The following is a 17,568-nucleotide window of genomic DNA, read 5'->3' on the forward strand; positions in this document are numbered from 1 at the left end:
AAATAAAATGTATTATTATTATGAGTAAAAATAACTACTACTTTCATGTGTTTTTCTAATCTCCAGGACTCTCTGTTACTAGTTAAAGATTGTTCCACTTGAGCTGTGCACATTATTTTTCTCTGCAGATTCAGAGACGGTGTTCCATGACCTGGACAGTGATGGAAGCCTCGGTCACCTTGGAGACTGCCTCTTAGCAACTGGGGACGGCAGTCTCCTGCCAGGGCGAGTGGGAAACCCCATTGACCGTCTCTACTCCATGCAGAACTCCTACTTCACCTCCTGACCCTCATAAACTCTCACCCTTACCCCTCCTTTTCCACCTTTCACCTCAGAGATGCAGCTAATGGAGTATGTCCATCAACATGCCTGTGGGACCACACTCTGAAAATGCCTACACCCAAACACACTTCTGAGCTTTTATCATAGGCCAAAATAATCACAGGTCAGCCATGGTCATAATATCAGTTTGCAGCAGATTCCCATAATGTTCCCATTATCCCTCCTCGATAAGAATCACATGCTGGAAATACAGACACTGTAAATGTCCAAGATATGTAAAAAGACCTCAATTTCTTCTGTTGTATTTATGTAATGTTCAATTAAACACGTTTCATGGCACTTTCCAACAAAAAACAACAAAGACACTTATCAAGCATTAATATGTATATCATGAATTACAGACAATAATTGGTTGTTGAAAGTGAATTCATCAATCAAGTTACATGTATTTAAGAGTCTTGGCAGGTCTTATGAGCAGCTGAGGGTCAAACTTAAATTAGTATATTGCATAACTTTTTGTTGTTGACAGGACTAGTGATTAGCTATTGTGCGTGAAAGACTGCAGCATATACAATCCTGTATATGGCTTGGAGTACAATTTTGCTCTCAGGTTAGTGTGTATGTTTTATGTAACCTGAGCGATAACTCAGGATATTGTGCTGGATAGGATTACAATTTAACTAGCCCAATGACTTAAAGAACGTAGATTGCAAAGAGGAAGAAACTCACCATGTAAAATTATCATTGCAAACCACATTATTAGTTTTTCATAATGCATGACAGGTATAATATGGACCAAAAAATTATCAATTTTTTTTTGCATTTAGACAACACTACAGGGTAATTTGAAGAGCCTTATGCGGAAACAGGGTTGTAAAAGTGATTATTGCTTTAGCTTTCCCTTGTCTTTTATAACGTAATCACTAAGAAGCAGTGCAGTAAATGACAACCAATGGATCTATAATGCCCCAAAGTTAGAACACTGGGTACATTATAATGTGTCCCAAATGTAAATGTGAGTATGACTGTGTTACAATTAATTGTTGTAGTCACTTTCTGTAATAATTTCTTTCTCAAACATCTCAAATTAGATGTTGTTAGGTAGATATTTTGTACCTTCTTCTGTGATAATCTGCAAATATTTAAACTGTAGCATGATATTTATGTGTCACAAAGTAGGTCTAAAGGAATAGCCTCCAAACTAAGTTGAATAGCAAGTGTTGCAGAAAGCATCAGGATCAGACTCACAATGTGGTGCAGAATAAAATAGGATTAAGGTGATACTTGTTTCATTTAGGTGCCAGTGATTGGCTACAGCTTGTGACATTCTTTCATGACATTATGTTTGACTCTGATCACTGACTCATGGTATTTTTACAGTGATATTTTTGTGAATGTAACTTATTTGTGCGGTATTAGGCGAGTTCCTATCTTACTTTTTTTGTTCAGTGACTGCCAGGTGATGTGCTTTGAATGTAATGTTGCCGTATCTTCAATACAATCTGCAATTTCATATTTGGAGTGTGCTTGCCTTATTGTTAATATGACAAATGATGATGCACTGATCACTTTCTCATCTCATCTAAATGGAAGATATTACACTTGAAAAGAAATGAATCCTTTTCTCCTCCATTACCCCCTTCTAAGCTTTAATAATTGAACCAGAAAGGGTCCGTTCTGCTTAGTGGTCACAGGGCTCATAACTCAACATCCTCCCTCTGTCTCTCTCTGTAGTCCTGCTGATTAGAAGTAGACAGCTTCCTCCTTCTCCTTCCTTTCTTCCCAGACTCCCTATTTCTCAGTCATTGAGTATTCAGGAGAGTTTGTGTGGGAGCATTACATTCCAGTTTAATATTTGACTTTGACTCAGACCTGGAGAGGGCGAGGGTGGGAGGGACAGACATAAGCAACATAAAACAATAGGATGCCCACACCGGATGAATAACACAAGTCTGATGTCAATTTTAATAAGATGGTTCAATAAAAATCTGTAAAATACAGACTTTCTTGCACACAGGCAATTATAAATGTTATTTTCACGTGAACACAACATTTACATGATGTGTGAAAGAACAATTTAGTAATCAAATATTCTACACAACTAGTCTAACTCACAGTACTGTTGCATTCATTTCCTATATCTTTGTTGAAGAAAGACAAATAATCACACAAAGGAAAAAAACAATATCCTCACAGTCACTGTACATACAGTAACATGTGAAACCAGCCCATTTCTGCTGCTTTGGAGACAGGAGTAATCTGAAGGTGATGGAAGATGTTTGAATGCTACGATGGCTGAGGTACCGGATGTGAAGCTGAGAAAAGAAAAGAAAAGAAAAGAAAGGGAATTTATTGGTATTAAAAAAATCTGAATTTACCACCGCACACTGGAGTGACTTTACTGTGAAGAGCCAACAATGTATTTCACTTGCTGCTTCCTCAGGTTCACTCAGCAAAAAGTTGGTTTATTATTATTGGTATGTTGACTATTAAACTGATACCTTCTAAAAAGGTTGTGCAGTATTAGTCCCATTTGTAGACATGGGTGTGCTTTTGTATCAGACTTTCTAAAGATGCCCAGTACAGACCCCTGCTTCTTCAAGAGAGGATAATCTGCACATTCCTATCTCTTAAGTTTTAATCACTGGTATTCATAACTGTTTATGACCTTGAGTTATGCATGGCCTATTCCAGCAAGGACTTACCCACTCCACTGATATCTACAGTTTCTGCACAGCCCAGAAAGCGAGCCACATGTGGTGAGCAGGAGGTAGGTTTGTCCTGGTTTTCTCTCAGACAGCGCTCAAACTCCACAAACTCACTGGTACAGTCCTGTCTGATCTTCTGGATCACTGGGCTATCAAAACAAATGTAGGGGTTAGATACAAATGTGTGCAATGTGTAAAAATGTGGGCCTAAGGTTGTTAGAGTCAAATGGGAGTGAATGTACGCTCTGTACAGTATGTTGCCTTACTGTGATGATGTGCACTGTGCAACCTTCATCTTCAGTTCATGACACTTTTGCTGCCATGTTGATGGGTTGGAGGCCACACATGACCCATATGCCTCCATTTCTTTATGGCAATACTTTGCCGTGATATCCATAGCAGCCTGCCTGAAAGGTAACAGATAAATGGAAATCAGTCAGTGATTAAGTCCAGTGTATAAACTTGCGATAAAAAAGCACAAGCAATATAGGAAAAGGAATAAAGTAGTTGAATGCAGCCTGATTCACAAGGTAGCATGTCTTTGATTACAGTCTGTATCTACCTTTATATCTAGACTAGAGAACACAGTAAATGTAATGATACGAGCCATATTTAAATGTCTTACATGTTGCTCTTTCAGGCTTGTTTCAAACGAGGAAGCTGATCAATCAAGGTTATATAGCGCCAGTATTTCTACATGTGGAGCCATGTCTGTGCGGATACTACACCGCACACGTCCCCTGCTATCTGATTGGATGATAATACAATATTGTGACATAATTGGTTCAGATTTGTGTCAATCTCACACTCTGGCCACGCCCCTAAAATGACGACGAATTCCTTAAAGGGGTAGCTACTTCATAACACAATTCAAGCATTTAAATACAAATACAGTTCACATTTTGTCAAAGAAATCCCTTTACTCATATGTTATATGCCGTTTAAACAGAACAACACAATTTAACTGTGTAAAAGATAATATCTATTTTGTTTTTTCGGTTCCATCCATGGTTCAATCACGCTGTGCCAAGGAAACATTACGTGTATTTGCGTGTTTACGTATGCGGAAGTCCCAGTCAGAACGAGTGATTCGGTAAACGGGCTCTGAAGGCTGGACCGAGCACCACTCCGAGCGGAGAATCGTGTTTTTACCGGCTACAGCACGACCGGGTAGTGGTGGATGATTGAGGGGGCCAGAGGAGTGCGCACAGTACAATGAACGACGCCGAGAAAGAGGGGAGTATGGCTGCAGACGGGATCCGGCAACCGGGTGAGCTGCAAATGGCCCCCTCTGTTAACCACAACCAGCATGACAGCGGCAGCGGCACCGGCGACGAGCTGGTGAGCTCGGTGACTCTGTACAGGCGAAGGCCCCGGCTGCTACACGGCACCGTCCTCCCGTTTCTGCTTGTTCTCTACCCAGGCTGGCTGTACGTGTGGTTAGGAGTTTACGGTGCCTCCGAGTATCCGGAGGCAGGCCTCCTGGCGTTAGCCGCTATCGGGATCGCGCACGTCCTCACAGCGCTCTCTGGTTATTGGTCCGTGCATGCGCACTGTTGGCTCACTTGTTCCAAGGTAAACATTAGTTATAACAACAATAATAGTGCGATGTTCTACTGACAGCTCTAGGGAGCCCTCTGCTTTTAGAAATACTCTATACACAAGCTTTAAGGTTAGGATCCAGAGCGCAGGTACGAAAGAAAAAGGACAGTTTCTCAGGACCTGTGGACATGATGCCCATGGTTGTTTTATTCAAAAGACCCTCAAAGACATTGGAAGATTATTGCTACATTTTCTTTTTGCCAAGCACAGGTGTGACTGTCTTGTACATTACACTGTCTTCAAGCACCTTTAACTAGAGAAAAATAATAATTATACAACCCTAAAGGCAGACTGCTGATTGATATATGATACTGTCTCTTTAGGATAGAAAACCACCTGTCCAGTTCCTAGCTGTCATTCATCAGATGGTTATTGGAAGTGGACGTCAAAATATTGACTATGGAGGACATTACCAGCATGTCTGTTAAAGAGAAAATAGTTTCATGACACAATATCAACAATAATACCACAATAATGTTACAGTGATAGATGACTGATAGTTGGCATGCTGCTCAGCATTTCTGTGAGTTTACTTAGTAAACCGTTGTAAAAGAAAGTCTAAATCCAATAAAAATGTAATAATAGATTTATATCAACAATGTTATCGGGTACAATATTTGTGGTCAAATGTTGAAGTGAAGGACAAAGTTAAGAAAGAATGTGCCTGAACTTCATATTGATAAAGCACCTGTGTGCCAGGGCATGTATCATTTGAGAGGGACAAAGCTCCAGAGGCACACAGCTATACAAAAATAACACTGACTTGCCACAGTGTGTAAATTTGTCACCTGTTCATTTGTATACACAGGAGCCAGACCCAAACAAGGCTACGCTGGCAAAGGTCATACCCACCCCCAACAACGGTTTTGCTGAGCTTGTGGCACTACAGAGGGACCAGGTCAGTTCACGTGTTAACTAAAGGATGCTTTAGGTTCACTTAATTGGAAACATTTCACAGATCATCTCACACACGTTAAACCTAAAAAAATATTAATTTGCCTTTCTTGAATGAAAGCTGTAATATAAAATTTTCTTTCTTTCCCTTGTTTTGACCAACAGGATGAGAATGGGGAGCGGATTCTATCTTTTGAGTTTCAAAAGATCCGCTACACATTTGACCACAAAGAGAAGAAATGTTTCCTTCCAATAGCATTTCCTATAAACCACCCAATGGGCCACTTTCAGTCCTGGCGTGGCTACCAGGAGGAGACTGAACTCAGAGCAGCAGAGAAGTGCTACGGCACCAATCGTGCCGAGATGGTAGTGCCAGATTTCCTGGAGCTCTTCAAAGAGAGGGCCACAGCTCCCTTTTTTGTTTTCCAGGTGTGTGTGAGGGTGTGTCTTGATAATTTGCGTGGTTTTGTTGTAAAAATGGTCTTTATACTTCTTATAATGATGTTGTTAACCTGGTAGTAGTGTCTGTATCCATGTGAAGTCATCTATTGTCTGCCCTCCATCAGGTGTTCTGTGTGGGGCTGTGGTGTCTGGATGAGTACTGGTACTACAGTGTTTTCACACTGTTCATGCTGGTGGCATTCGAGGCCTCTCTTGTCCAGCAGCAAATGAGGAATATGTCTGAGATCCGCCGTATGGGTAACAAGCCCTACATGATCCAGGTTGGCTTGATCAAATTTCAGTTAAAGTTATAAACAAACATTTTGTCTTGCATCTCAAAATCCATTATCTGCAGTATATTTCCTATGTATTTAACGCATCCAAAATTTACTTTATGCAATTTGTGCCAGGTATATCGCAATAGGAAGTGGAGACCTATTTCAAGTGATGAGCTTGTCCCTGGTGACATCGTCTCAATAGGTAAATGTCCCGTCAACGTTTTTAGAAGTTCTCACCACAAATATCAGATTGACTAGCATGTGTTTAAAATGTGCGTTCTGCCTCACAGGACGTTCGCCCCAGGACAACTTGGTACCGTGTGATGTGCTGCTACTCAGGGGCCGATGCATTGTGGATGAGGCCATGCTGACCGGGGAGTCTGTGCCCCAGATGAAGGTTAGAGACAAACTCATATAGAAATGATAATACTATACACATCTGAGGGCATAGACTTTTAAGTGTTAGACTCAATTATTCTAAATGATGTGGGATTATTTGGGGGTATCTTAATTACTGCTGACAATATGAGGTGTGCAGGAGCCAGTGGAGGACTTGGACCCAGAGCGAATCCTGGACCTTCAGACAGACTCTCGACTCCACATCATCTCTGGAGGGACAAAAGTCGTCCAACATAGCCCCCCTTTAAAGGCCAGTGCTGGACTCAAACGTAAGTGCTAATTCCTCACACCATTTGTTACCAACAACATATACTGGCTGTTATGTCAGTCAGTGAATTCTATAGTTCATCCATCACCCATCTTCATCAAAACAATGTGCAAGCTCATAAATCTTCTCATGTATGTGCAGCTGTAGATAATGGGTGTGTGGCCTATGTACTGAGAACGGGATTCTACACGTCTCAGGTGAGGAAGTTGCTCTATACTACTACCCTCCTTTTTCCTTATATTTGGCATTTAATTCTTATTTTGACTGCATGTCAGCGTAAGACATGTTGAGTCAGCTGTGAAAGTGTTCTAAATATGTGTAAATGTTTTGTTGTGTCTCCAGGGAAAACTGTTACGGACCATCCTCTTTGGTGTGAAGAGAGTGACGGCAAACAACATGGAGACTTTTATCTTCATCCTCTTCCTCCTTGTTTTTGCCATTGCTGCAGCTGTTTATGTGTGGGTAGAAGGTGAGGTGCACAGAATCAATTCATTGAGATGTAATTCTTATTTAAAGGACCAGTGAGTTAATTGCATCTGGCAGTGTAGTTTGCAGTAACAGTTCTTATTTTCAGGTGATTATACACCTAATGAAAACATACCTCCTGATTTATATTCCATTTCTGCCAACAGATCCCACACTGGAGCTTTAACAATAACACTGACATTATCCTAGCCAAGGTGTTAGCTAATAGCTGGAGGAGATGGCAAGTAATATCTAAATACTATCTTTGTGCTTTGTATTACTCCCTCAGGGACCAAGGATGCCAGCAGGAACCGGTACAAGCTGTTTCTGGAGTGCACGCTAATCCTCACCTCAGTGGTTCCACCAGAACTCCCCATAGAGCTTTCTCTGGCAGTTAACACATCTCTTATCGCCCTGGCTAAACTTTGTATGTCTGTGTGTCCTGCATGTGTGTTTAATATATTTTAAGATACCTGGAAAAAGTAGCTTATAATACAAATCCTGTACAGCAGTGGTTCATTCAAGTCTTCTTTTTCTGCCCCTGCCTAGATGTATTCTGTACAGAGCCCTTCAGGATACCATTTGCAGGGAAAGTAGAGGTTTGCTGTTTTGACAAAACAGGAACACTAACCAGTGACAGTCTGGTGGTACGAGGAGTAGCAGGCCTCAGGTAAAACCTGCCCATAATTCTTAGTGTTTTACTTACAATTACATACATTTGCACTCTTTGGAGCCTGTCAACTGATGTTTGCATTTATGACAGAGAAGGAAAGGAGGTGATGCCTGTATCTGAGATCCCAGTTGAGACACATCGGGTGGTGGCCACCTGTCACTCACTGGTCACTCTGGATGATGGACAGCTTGTCGGAGATCCTCTAGAGAAGGCCATGCTGACTGCTGCTGACTGGACTCTCACTAAAGGTACTGAGAAATTACCCCCACTAAATCCACAGTGCATGGCAGTGGTATGTGTGTGTGAGAACGTGTGTATGCTCATGTTTGTGTTACATAAAGCCATGTGTCCCGTTCAAATTTTCACATATTTGACTTGCAGTCTTTCAGGTTGCACCTGTTCAGCTTGGAGGTGTAATTTGACTTGTGTATTTTAAAATGATTCTGTTTTTCAAATGCACTGTAACGTCAGTGTTATTATTTGGGGACCTTTGTTCTTCATGGCATAATGTTTAATCATTTGCCTCATTGACTCTTGCCTCTTTGACCAGATGAAAAGGTGTTCGCACGAGGCATCAAAACCCAGGGACTTAAGATCCACCAGCGTTTTCACTTTGCCAGTGCATTGAAGAGGATGTCGGTCCTAGCCTCCTATGAGAAACTGGGCTCCACTGAACTCTGCTACATCTCAACTGTCAAGGGAGCTCCAGAGACACTCAGAGGAATGGTATATATGGACACCGCCCTTAATACATACATGCTCTGTCCCAATTAAGTGTACCTACTGGTATTCTGATGTGGCTATGATTGTAGTTTGCAGACTGTCCAGCAAGTTATGACGAAGTCCACAAGGAAATGTCTCGGGAAGGGGCAAGAGTGCTGGCTTTGGGATACAAAGAGATGGGACACCTTAGTCATCAACAGGTATTTATTTAATTTTACTTAAAACAAAAGAGATTGTATGATCTGTCTGAGAAGAATAGATTTTGTTAGAAACTGAGCTGGATTTTTTTGGTTCTCATAGGTCCGGGAGATGAGTCGCGATGCTCTGGAATGTGACTTACATTTCGCCGGGTTCATGGTTGTGTCCTGCCCCCTCAAGAGTGACAGCAAGGCTGTCATCAGAGAAATCCAGGAAGCATCTCATCATGTAAATGAGCTGGCAACACACAATTGTGCACACATACTGGAGCAGTATGGTTTTAAGTTAAATCATTCCTCTCACTCTGCTTTCAGGTTGTGATGATCACAGGCGACAACCCTCTAACAGCGTGCCATGTAGCAAGAGAGCTCCACTTCATCCAGAAAGAACACACACTTGTATTGCAGCCAGGCCCTGGTCAGGGTAAGACAAGTCATCACTTTACAGAATTACATGTATTACTCAAGTAAGCCAGTAGACTAACAATGTCAGTAATAAAGGTTGTAGCTAAACGGCATAAAGATGATTGTAGTAATTTATATATTTATTATATTTATCGATTGACAATGTGCATAATCAAGTACCTGATTTTATTTTGTTTTTCCAGGTGAGTGGCAGTGGGAGTCCATTGATGGCAGCGTGTGTGTACCACTGCCCCCTCCCTCCGTTTCCGCATTCGTGCATCAGTTTGATTTGTGTGTAACAGGGGAGGGGCTGGTCAGACTGAGCTGCGATCCCCGGCTACTCCACGCCCTCTTGCCTCACATACAAGTTTTTGCCCGTGTCAGTCCAAAACAGAAGGTTAGTCCAAAATCACAAGTCCCTTGAAAGTTACGTGTTTTGTAGTTTTTAATGAAATGCTCACTCTAAAACACTGCTAAATCAACAATTAGTAACAGACACTGTGTTTCTGGGTCCCATTTAGTGTGTGATGGTGTGTTTTCTTCCTACAGCCATGGAGTTAGCGTAACATTTTTTTGTTATCTATCTCAAACATCAATATCAATAGTCAATGTCAGATTTTCTTTCATTCATCACAGACGAAGCACAGTTGATACAGTTTAGACAAGCATTTTAACTAAGGGACACCACTCAATTCGACAGACAAACTCTGGGAAGTCATCAGCTATAAAGATGGTTGTTTGTTCTATTTCAGGAATTTGTCATCACAAGTCTAAAGGGGCTGGGTTATGTGACACTAATGTGTGGGGATGGCACAAATGATGTTGGAGCTCTCAAACACGCCCACATAGGTAAGATTTATTAACCACAAAGACTTGGAAGCGTGTCTCTCTATGTGTGACCCCAACAGTGTGTAGTGATGATAGTTTTTCCTCAGGTGTTGCTCTGTTAGCCAACGCACCTGAACGCATGCCTGAAAGAAAGAAACGGGGTAGAGAAAAGGAGGCCACCGCAGCAGAATCCAGACCTATACCACCTGTCAGTTCAGGAGGAAAACTGAGTTCCAGGGCAGCCAGGCAAAGGGTGATGGCCCAGAGAGAAGAGCAGCTTGCAGCACAAAAGGTGTGTATCTTGGAAGAGCCTCCTTCCTGATGCTTATGTGAATGGTTTAAAAATGTAATTCATTTTTTTTGCTTTGTACAGCAATTAAAACTCATTTATGTTCACATTTCTCTTTGAAATGATAGTGTTATAGTGCACCAGTCTAAACATCAGGGTTTAATCTGTAACAGGAGAGGATCAGTCAAGTCTTACGGGAACTTGAAGAGGATCAGTTACAAGTAGTGAAACTGGGTGATGCCTCCATCGCAGCCCCCTTCACCTCCAAACTCTCCTCCATACAGTGCAGTGAGTAACACTTGTTTATAATTTCACCCCTTGAAACAGTTGTCAAAGATATGAATGTAAAGCTGCTCCCCACCTTTGAAACTAGCTTTGTCTTTTCCCCCAGTCTGTCATGTAATAAAGCAAGGCCGTTGCACTTTGGTGACAACGCTCCAAATGTTTAAGATCCTCGCTCTCAACGCACTGGTGCTGGCCTACAGCCAGTCTGTACTTTACCTCGAAGGGGTCAAGTTCAGTGATTTCCAGGCGACCCTACAAGGCCTTCTCTTGGCTGGATGCTTTCTCTTCATCTCCAGATCAAAGGTGAGAATTTTTGTAAGAGAGAAGGCTCTACATGTTTTCTGATTGGTTCTCCTAGCAATGTAAGAAGAGACCAACCAAGGAGACTAAATTAATGTTTTTCTCCTATTTACACAGCCACTGAAAACGTTGTCTCAAGAGCGGCCCTTACCAAACATCTTCAATCTTTATACGGTGTTGACTGTGCTGCTGCAGTTTGCTGTTCACTTCTGTAGTTTGGTGTACCTTTACAGAGAGGCACAAACCAGAAGTCCGCCCAGGTAAATCACAGGAAGACATAAATAGGGAATAAACTGCAGTTCTGCTATAAGTTAAATATTTACATGAATACCATTACAATAATACATTATAATAACAATTCACTTGTCATTTCTCTCCCGCAGAGAGGACCAGTTTGTAGATCTTTATAAAGAGTTCGAACCCAGTCTAATCAACAGCACCGTGTATATAATGTCCATGGCCATGCAGATGGCCACCTTTGCCATTAACTACAAGGTACTTATTCTTAATTATTAATTAATTAATTTGTATTCTTTGTAGTATAATACTCACTTCATTTCTTGTTGTGTTCAAAAGGGTCACCCGTTCATGGAGTCTCTCAGCGAGAATAGACCACTACTATGGAGTATTGCTCTGTCAGGTTTAGCGATTGTAGGACTTCTTACGGGTTCATCACCAGAATTCAACGAACAGTTTGCTCTTGTAGATATTCCAACAGAGGTGAGCTGACATTATTTGACCATGTATTGATTTGTTGTAATAATGATGTACGCTATGAGGTAACCTGCGTCTTGTTTACTTCCTTGCAGTTCAAATTAATCATTGCCCAGGTACTAGTGGTGGACTTTATTCTTGCTCTGCTGGTGGACCGTGTCCTGCAGTTCCTGTTGGGCAAAGGAACTCTCAGGCTGCCTTCTTGAACTCAGTGCCAAGAGTGACCAATGCCCTCACCAACCAAACTGTAAAGGGAGAGAAGACTTTGGAGGAGGATGAGAATTAAAGCTGTTGGGACTTACACAAAACAGCTGAGACAGTCATGGCGTGCAGTACTGTACACTCAGTGTATCCCTTCCTTTGTCCTGCTCTGCCCCTCCTTAACCATCTGTGTTTCTGTATTTCCATCAGCTCTGTTTCAATTCTCTTTCTGTTTTCTTCATAACTATTGATTTGTTTTCTACATCTCTCTCTTTCCTCATCTGTCCCTCCCCACTGCTACACAAGGCCATGAAGACAGCAGTATTGAGTGGAGTGCGAGACTGTGTGCCACCCAGAGTGAAACATACCGGCACACAAAAGGGGCATTCTCCAAGAGAATTGCAAAAGTGTTTTTGATTTTTTTGATTCTTCTCCTTGATTTTGTAAAAAGTGAAAAACATCTCTAACAGACTTATAAAGACTTACTGATACAAATTATGAAGTCTGTCAAGTGTTTTGTCAAGTACGGAAGTGTCAACACATGAAAAAGATGAGCATGTGCAGCTGGTCATGAACTATCCTGTTCCCAGAAATAGGTGAGTAATGAGAAGGGTATGGGAATATAGTGAAACTGTACAAAGAAAGACATTCATCCAATGAAACCATTTATCTAATTGGACACACGACACTGACCAGAACAAACGTTCCATCTAATCTCGAAGGAAAGAATGGAAGCTTTGTGTTTACTTACCAACTGAGCTTAACTACCATACCAAATTGTTTGCTATTTATCTTTTATATGAATTTACATAAACATTGGTTTGATGATCAAACTAGAGCAGCGCCCTTAAAAAAATCTAGATCTTTACCACTTGTCTCTCTTATTACATGCATTGTGAATCAATCAAGCACTGTACCAAGCATTCAAGAACTATAGAGTTGTTAATGGGGCTTGCTGGCTTCCTGTCAGTCATATAATGACCCAAGTTGCATCAGTTAACCCATTGATTTGTTTATGACAACTCAAAGGCTGTCGAAGTAGTTTTTCTGAGAAAAAGCCTCTCATCAACAACTGCTGGGGCTGCTATTTTCTGCTTAATTAATAAAAAGAGGCTGACACTGACAAGAGGCTTTTAGACAAAAAATGGTGTGTGGCAATTTTGTCATTGTCCAATTTATACAGTGATTAATATAATAGGGTCTCCAAAGACCTTCATTTCTCCTTTTAGAAACAGCCATAAGAATTGACACACTAATCAGGGACATTTCCTATTATTAATCATCCAATTTTCAATGCCTTTTACAGTTAAACAAATTAAAGAAATAGAGCTTTGTTGAATGTGTTTTTATACTATAACTAGTATACAGATGTATATTTGCTTTGTGTCCATCTATGTAAACCTCGCCCATTCAGGGGTCAGGGAATACTCCATATTTGATGTACAGATTAGGATACCTCTCAGTGCAATGCTGGAGCCGTAACGTTGGAGATTAGAGGATGTGCAAAGAGTAATCGCAGCAACTGAAATGAGATTTTACTCTCTGCAGATAACACTGCTGTATTGCAACAAAAAAAAACTGAAACTACAAGAAATAGTCAGTGAAATTCCATGAAGGAGATCAAAGTTGTTGACATTGAACACAAGGTCTTAAACTCTGCAGACCAAAGCATCAGAAAACTCTTAGACTCGCTAGATAGGCTATCAGAAATCCTGTGTGTACAAAGAGGATCAGAGACAGGGTTGACCCCTTTAAACTAGGATGTCAATGCTTGCTCTTAATTTGATCCAGGGGAGGTTTCAATACTAAAGGACTGGATTCCTTTGGCACCAAAGCCACCTCTCTACAGAAACATCTGCCATTACAGCCTGTAAGTGATTCTAAACGACTGTCTTTAAAATGTATTCCTAGGCATGTTATTTTCCACTTTATGATCTTTAATTTGTAAAATCTTGGAATGGAAATGGAACCCCAGGAAGTTTGTTTCCCTTTGAGTATGTTTTAAACTGCATATGTTGCCACACACATGCCCTGTAATTTATGAAGTACAACCCCTAATAGGTGCCAGCCACATAAAGGCCACATCCAGTCTGACTATGGCTGCACTGGAAGTAAAACTGGAAAATCTTAACAAAGCAAAACAAAAAGTGTCACAATCACACTACATTTCCCATGATGCTTAGTTCAGTAAAGGGGGTTGGGCTTGTTGGGCGCGCGCTGTGAAGAAAGCCATTTGAAAGAAAAAATGGCGGAAAAACATTTCGAAGCTGGACAAGAAGGGTTTGTATCCTGTTTTTAATAAAAAACTAAAAATGTTGCGACAACCGACAACAATTTAAAGTTAGCATTGTATTGAGAAAATATAGTAAAGCCAGCGATAACTTGTTCCTTATCAGAGTTTTGTCCAAAGCAAATTGTTGTTGTCTGCAGTGTTAAACGCTAACGTTAACATTACTTTGCGTTAATATGAATGTATCAGTAAAAACACGTATTTTGGACATTTGGAGTATTTTACTATGTTTTGTAACAAGTAACGTTAGTTCGTTCATTTAATTTATCTTTTTTTCTCTCTTCAGTTTCGGAAGTGTCGTCGTTGCTGAGACCCAAAGTGAGGTAATGCATTTTACCTGACATTTAAGTTATCTATCTAACAACGCCTGAGCTAATCGTAGATCCAGGCGCTATCTATGCTACAGTGTCACTGCTACTTTGCTCTGTGTTCAATCTCTATAAACCAAGGTCCACTCTGTGAAACAGAAATCAAAAAGATGCTCCTCCACAAGCCCCAGCACAGCTCCCCCACACAAGTCTCCTCGTACCGACTTCATATCATCCACCACACAGATGTCAGATGCAGGGGAAGGACATTCAGAGACAGACAAACAAGAAATGGTGACAGAAAACACAGAGGGACCTTCAAGTCTCACTGTTAGCCCCACTGCACGGAGGAAATCCTGGAGGAGAGCCACCATAAGCCGACGCTCTCTCCCTGCTCTTCCCAACCCATATCAGGGTAGGATATCTTTGCCTCGTTGCTTCTTGTAATCAATAAAGGATGGTAAAGGTATTGTTTTTTTTGCAATATGAATACCTCTTCATGTGTTTATTGTAGTTTTATGCAGGGGCATAAGTGCATCCTTATCACAGGAAGAGAGGCTTGAGAAACTGATGGAGGCTTCAATGAGGGTGAGTGGATAATAGTAAGTTAATTGTGACAATCTTGGCAGAAAATGTGAAAAGTTAAATAAACAGGCACAGTAGGTTACTTTTTATTTCAGTGGTGTTGGATGTTTGAGATGAAGATCCTTTTTTCGGTTGACTGAAAAAATTTGGAAAGATGATGGATTAAACAAGGAACCAGCTGTTTAACAAATAAATGTGCTTGCACTCTGGTGCTGACAGCAGAGAAACATTAAAAACCCTTATTCAATTTTGAGTAATAACTACAGATTTTGCATTGTAATAAAAGTGATGTTATAAGTACAAAGTGTAAGATTAACTGAACTTTAGAGACGCATCAAGTTTTATGGTTTTATTCAGGAGTATAAGATGTCCTAATGAAGTACTCGTGAGGTAGACTTTAAGGGTCTTGGTTTCGTTAGGTTACAGGGGAGCATACAGTTAATTAATTAGTCTTAACTAAAATTCCTAATGAATCTCTGTCTAATCATCTCCACTTTATCTCTAGCTGGCAATAGAAAGAACTCAAAATACCCTACAATCAGGGCCAAAAACCTCACTGGAGTCTTTTCAAAAACAAGGTTAGTGCTGGCACTACTTCATTTGGTACATATTTCTTGGAGCTCCTTATTGTAGCTGAATGGCGGTCATAGAAATATTCAGTTTAAGTTATTTCTTTGTCTGTGTTGTGTGTCTTCCTTGTTGCAGTTGAGCGCATACAGAAAGAGTGGGGTTGTTTGGCCAAAAGCATACGCGGCGAACCACAGGGTCATCATGTCCCTGCTAGTGCAGCCAGGTATTGTAGCAGTTTTATTTTATTTATTCAGTTCTCTGTATGGATTATATTCTTGTTTGGTTGTCTTGCCAACCAATTGTCATTTCGTATTGCATTTATGTCTCTGTTATTTTCTTTCAGTTCTAGTGATCCTGCAGTGCTAAGAGCCATGGCAAAAGTCCAGAAAGCCATCAAAAGGCATGTTGTTCTTGATATTACTATAGCACACACAAAGTATTCATACAAACCATACATTCAAATGAAAAACAAAACACAGATAGTGTGACCTATCACATGAGATACATTTTTTTACTGGCCTATGTGTTTTAGGCTCCAGGCTGAAAGTGAATCTTGGGAGGCACTGTTGAACAAACACCGGAGTAAAGCAGAGGAATTGGAAAGGTAAACATGTGTACTGTCACTAAGCAATACTAATGCAATACTGTGTTAGAGTAAGTCAATATTGTCTTTAATATTGTCAATAATGTGTTATTTTATTTGTTGCAGGAAAGTGGAGCAAGGCCAGGAGGGGGGCTTATCATTGGACTCTACATCTGTGGCTCAGTCCTCACAGTACCATATCATACAGAGTAAACCGGACTACCACGGTCTCCTCTGTAGACAACAGCCCATGTTTCACACTATGGCAATGATTGTATGTTTATATTTTTCTATCATTACACAAATGTCTTTAAATCACTGTATCATTCGTATATATGCCATCTGTACTGTTGCGTATGGTAAAATACTACAGTTGGCAAGGGGGAAAATGGAGGAAGTTCTGCTTGACTCTGAGAGTGATGAAGCATAAAGCAGATGCTTCTGATTTTATGGGCAGCTTAAATGCTGTTCACAAGAAAGAGAAATGAGTGTGTTACTCTTTTGGGGGGCAGTGACAGTGCCAATAAATTAAATAACTTCATATTCAACCTATCTGATCAAACAATCACAGTTGAATTGGCTAGATAATGATAACAAAGTCTATGTGAGATAACATAACTGGGGCATCACCTATACTTCTCTGCACAATTATCATCTGTCCTGAAATGTTATGCTATATTATGTAATCAGTTATTCTATTTCTTTTCTTTATGTAGATGGACACTCAGTGTAAGATGGTTAGAGAGCTTCTGTCCATCAAGGAGCAGTCACAGTTATTGGTGAAAGAGACCAGTGGCCGCTTGGGTAATGACTTAATTTGTCTTTCATGTTTTTTATAGAATAATTCAATTAAATCAATATTGATGTGGCGATTTAACGTTTAATCTAGTTACTTTTTCCTACCAGCGGCAGAGGCAGGATTTCAGGATCTTTCACCTGACCTCATCAGGAACCTTATGGGAGCACCTTTATCCTCTGCAACTACATAGTCCCTCTGGCAGGAGGCAAGCACAAGCAATCAATCAGTTAATGGACCATGGCTCTTTATGACTTGAATATGAAGCTCATATACTGTATGTGTTCTTTCTGATATTTTTTATTGTTATGTGCTTTGGAAACATATAATTTCTTTGATCTATCTTTCTTGTCTTGTTTTAAACATAAAGTAAGCTCTAAGTTTATGTTTTCTTTGTCAAATAAAACCATTTCCATCAGCAGCAGGATTGGTAATGGAGCTAGTTCAGGTAATTCATGTGTTTGACCAGCAGGTGGCAGTGGTT

General features: G+C 40.6%; 4 protein-coding genes across 5 annotated transcripts in view; 3 read left to right on the forward strand and 1 right to left on the reverse strand.

Annotated features, from left to right (window-relative positions):
* The window catches only part of lmx1al (LIM homeobox transcription factor 1, alpha-like), a 17,588-nt gene extending 16,522 nt beyond the window's left edge, over positions 1 to 1,066 (forward strand). The window contains exon 9 of the mRNA XM_035655252.1: positions 129 to 1,066. Within this exon, the coding sequence (XP_035511145.1) occupies positions 129 to 286 (158 nt within the window). The 3' untranslated portion in view covers positions 287 to 1,066. The remainder of the gene's footprint in view (positions 1 to 128) is intronic.
* A 1,154-nt stretch (positions 1,067 to 2,220) lies between these two features.
* LOC118323305 (coiled-coil-helix-coiled-coil-helix domain-containing protein 5) lies at positions 2,221 to 4,064 on the reverse strand. The gene is made up of 4 exons (XM_035655253.1): positions 3,616 to 4,064; positions 3,257 to 3,397; positions 2,988 to 3,139; positions 2,221 to 2,597 (listed from the first exon to the last, which is right to left on the reverse strand). Coding segments are annotated over exons 1-4 (324 nt in total). The 5' UTR covers positions 3,618 to 4,064; the 3' UTR covers positions 2,221 to 2,568.
* Positions 4,055 to 12,450, forward strand: atp13a1 (ATPase 13A1). The gene is made up of 25 exons (XM_035655251.1): positions 4,055 to 4,565; positions 5,401 to 5,490; positions 5,652 to 5,915; positions 6,053 to 6,208; positions 6,338 to 6,407; positions 6,496 to 6,602; positions 6,744 to 6,873; positions 7,014 to 7,069; positions 7,215 to 7,341; positions 7,627 to 7,764; positions 7,887 to 8,007; positions 8,101 to 8,258; positions 8,561 to 8,736; positions 8,823 to 8,933; positions 9,034 to 9,159; positions 9,246 to 9,354; positions 9,539 to 9,732; positions 10,088 to 10,184; positions 10,271 to 10,455; positions 10,626 to 10,740; positions 10,844 to 11,040; positions 11,155 to 11,297; positions 11,421 to 11,532; positions 11,614 to 11,757; positions 11,847 to 12,450. The coding sequence occupies exons 1-25, from the start codon at positions 4,206 to 4,208 to the stop codon at positions 11,955 to 11,957; spliced, it is 3,597 nt and encodes a 1,198-aa protein (XP_035511144.1). The 5' UTR covers positions 4,055 to 4,205; the 3' UTR covers positions 11,958 to 12,450.
* Positions 12,451 to 14,173: 1,723 nt separating this feature from the next.
* LOC118322652 lies at positions 14,174 to 17,505 on the forward strand. 2 transcript variants are annotated; one of them, XM_035654383.1, is made up of 11 exons: positions 14,174 to 14,232; positions 14,529 to 14,565; positions 14,692 to 14,965; positions 15,065 to 15,138; positions 15,641 to 15,713; positions 15,841 to 15,928; positions 16,049 to 16,105; positions 16,238 to 16,309; positions 16,415 to 16,562; positions 17,005 to 17,092; positions 17,195 to 17,505. In XM_035654383.1, exons 1-11 carry the CDS (start codon positions 14,198 to 14,200, stop codon positions 17,275 to 17,277), a joined length of 1,029 nt encoding a protein of 342 aa, XP_035510276.1. In that variant the 5' UTR covers positions 14,174 to 14,197; the 3' UTR covers positions 17,278 to 17,505. The 2 variants fall into 2 exon arrangements, with proteins under 2 accessions (XP_035510276.1, XP_035510277.1); XM_035654384.1 differs by having other exon boundaries at positions 14,710 to 14,965.
* Positions 17,506 to 17,568: the final 63 nt, after the last annotated feature.

Source organism: Morone saxatilis, unplaced genomic scaffold (assembly GCF_004916995.1).
Source record: "Morone saxatilis isolate NCDOM2014 unplaced genomic scaffold, NCSU_SB_2.0 Contig14, whole genome shotgun sequence".
NCBI lineage: Eukaryota > Metazoa > Chordata > Actinopteri > Moronidae > Morone > Morone saxatilis.

Coding starts and splice junctions, on each gene's coding strand:
- LOC118323305 (XM_035655253.1), bottom strand. Junction 3,140..3,256: donor GCACAGTGCACATCATCACA/GTAAGGCAACAT, acceptor TTGTTTTGATAG/CCCAGTGATCCAGAAGATCA. Junction 2,598..2,987: donor TGTAGATATCAGTGGAGTGG/GTAAGTCCTTGC, acceptor TTCTTTTCTCAG/CTTCACATCCGGTACCTCAG.
- atp13a1 (XM_035655251.1), top strand. CDS start 4,206: ATGAACGACGCCGAGAAAGAGGGGAGTATGGCTGCAGACGGGATCCGG. Junction 7,070..7,214: donor CGGGATTCTACACGTCTCAG/GTGAGGAAGTTG, acceptor TTGTGTCTCCAG/GGAAAACTGTTACGGACCAT. Junction 10,456..10,625: donor AGCAGCTTGCAGCACAAAAG/GTGTGTATCTTG, acceptor AATCTGTAACAG/GAGAGGATCAGTCAAGTCTT.
- LOC118322652 (XM_035654383.1), top strand. CDS start 14,198: ATGGCGGAAAAACATTTCGAAGCTGGACAAGAAGG. Junction 14,966..15,064: donor TCTTCCCAACCCATATCAGG/GTAGGATATCTT, acceptor TGTTTATTGTAG/TTTTATGCAGGGGCATAAGT. Junction 17,093..17,194: donor AGAGACCAGTGGCCGCTTGG/GTAATGACTTAA, acceptor TTTTCCTACCAG/CGGCAGAGGCAGGATTTCAG.